The sequence below is a fragment of the Cucurbita pepo genome, unplaced genomic scaffold, assembly GCF_057944985.1.
Source record: "Cucurbita pepo subsp. pepo isolate OVF unplaced genomic scaffold, ASM5794498v1 scafford_4, whole genome shotgun sequence".
In the NCBI taxonomy this organism is placed as follows: Eukaryota; Viridiplantae; Streptophyta; class Magnoliopsida; order Cucurbitales; family Cucurbitaceae; genus Cucurbita; species Cucurbita pepo.
The window spans coordinates 193,350-195,232 of NW_028257909.1; the positions used below are offsets into that span (position 1 = coordinate 193,350).

The window sequence follows — 1,883 nt, forward strand, 5'->3', positions numbered from 1 at the left end:
TAGTATTTATTTTATTTCTGTTGCTTATTTCTCCATGAAAAAAGACTGGAGATATTGGAAGTAGTGGAAGGAACTAGTTTTTAGGGAGTGGAATAATAGGAGTGGAAGGAATGGTGGAGTGCTTGCTGATTTGCAGTAGAAATGGGTAAAAATTTTATTATATAAGGAAAATGGTGCAAGTTCTAAAGACACCACAAATAGAAGAAAATTAATTTGTGTGTCTTCACTTCTTCTCCCCTTCTGTTACTTTTTTTTTTTTCAATTGGTATCAGAGCTACAAGATCAAGGCCAAGATCAAGGCCTATTTTCAATCCTATCTCACCAAGAGATTGAGCGGTCAAGAAGGGAGAGAGATCAAAAAATGAGACAGGAATCCAGTGATAGGAGCCAAAACACCGGTGCGATAGAAGGTGATGCATATGAAGTGAGTGTACGAATTCAAGAAAAGGAGGGATCTGTCACACTCAAATACCCGATGTTGACAAAATGCAATTATGCAGCTTGGGCAATTAAGATGAAGGTATTTATGAGGGCACAAGGTGTTTGGGAGGCAATTGAGTCACCTGAAACAGTAGATAACCGCAAAGATAAGATGGCTTTAGCAGCTATTTATCAAAGTATTGGAGAAGATACGTTGCTACAGTTGGGTGCCAAGAAAACTACCAAGGAAGCCTAGATCATGTTGAAAAATATGAATCTAGGTGCGGAAAGAGTGAAAGAAGTTAGAATGCAGACTCTTTGGCGAGAGTTTGAAGCGTTGAGGATGGGTGATTAAAAAAGTATTGATGAGTATTCAGGAAAACTCACCATTATTGTCAACAAATTGAGAGGCCTCGGCAATACTGTGGATGATATCCAAGTAGTTAAGAAACTTCTACGATCCGCCTCTGCAATGTTTCTTCAAATCACTTCAACGATTGAGGAGTTCAGTGATCTCAAAACGAAATCCGTTGATGAGATTATTGGATCACTCAAGGTACATGAAGAAAGGTTGCAAGGGTTTGGAGAAAAGGATGAAACCGTTCTCCTCACTCATGCAGAATGGAAGGAACGAGAGAATGCAAAATCCTCAAAGAAAGAATGGAAGGATCAAGGTAGTTCCAAAGGAGGCAGGGGACGGGGTCATGGAAGATGGAGAGGTCGTGGGAGAAGTGACTGGCATCGAGAAGATGAAGGAGAGTCGCAAACTCAAAAGAAGAAATTTGACAAAAGTAAAATTAAACGTTACAGGTGTCAGCAAATGGGATACTTCGCATCAGAGTGTTCCACAAAAGACGAACAACTCAACTTGATAGAGATGCAAAATGATGAGGAGTCTTCATTACTGATGATAGAGGCGTGTGAAATTAAAACCACACATGACAAAGACCCTGATTTTGTGATGTTGAATGAAACTATAGTGCCGCCATCAGCCAATATTGGAGCTGAAAATTCCTGGTTCCTAGATACTAGAGCAAGCAACCACATGTCAGGAGAAAGAAGGGTGTTTCATGAGCTCGACACATCTGTTGTTGGAAAGGTACGCTTCGGTGATAACTCTGTAATAGACATTTGTGGTTGAGGAATAGTGCTCTTCAAATGCAAAACCGATGAGCACTTGATCTTATCGCAAGTCTATTACATACCTAAACTGAAAAGCAATATTATAAGTTTGGGTACCTGGATGAGAGTGGAAATAAAATTGTTATAGAGGACAATGTGATGAAGATATATGACAGGGCTAGGAGCCTGATTATTATGGTGACCCGACAATCCAACAGATTGTATGTAGCAAAGCTGAAGCTTGCGGATCAGGTGTGTTTAATGACAAATATCAGTAACAGTTGTTGGCTCTGGCACGCGAGGTATGGACACCTGAATTTTCACTCTTTAAAGAAATAAAT

At 39.9% G+C, this 1,883-nt stretch overlaps 1 protein-coding gene across 1 annotated transcript; it reads left to right on the forward strand.

Moving 5' to 3' along the window:
- The first annotated feature begins 361 nt into the window (after window positions 1-361).
- On the forward strand, window positions 362-1,561 carry LOC147786243 (uncharacterized). Its single transcript, XM_087120886.1, has 2 exons — window positions 362-617; window positions 798-1,561. The coding sequence occupies exons 1-2, from the start codon at window positions 362-364 to the stop codon at window positions 1,559-1,561; spliced, it is 1,020 nt and encodes a 339-aa protein (XP_086977012.1).
- The last annotated feature ends 322 nt before the right edge of the window (window positions 1,562-1,883 follow it).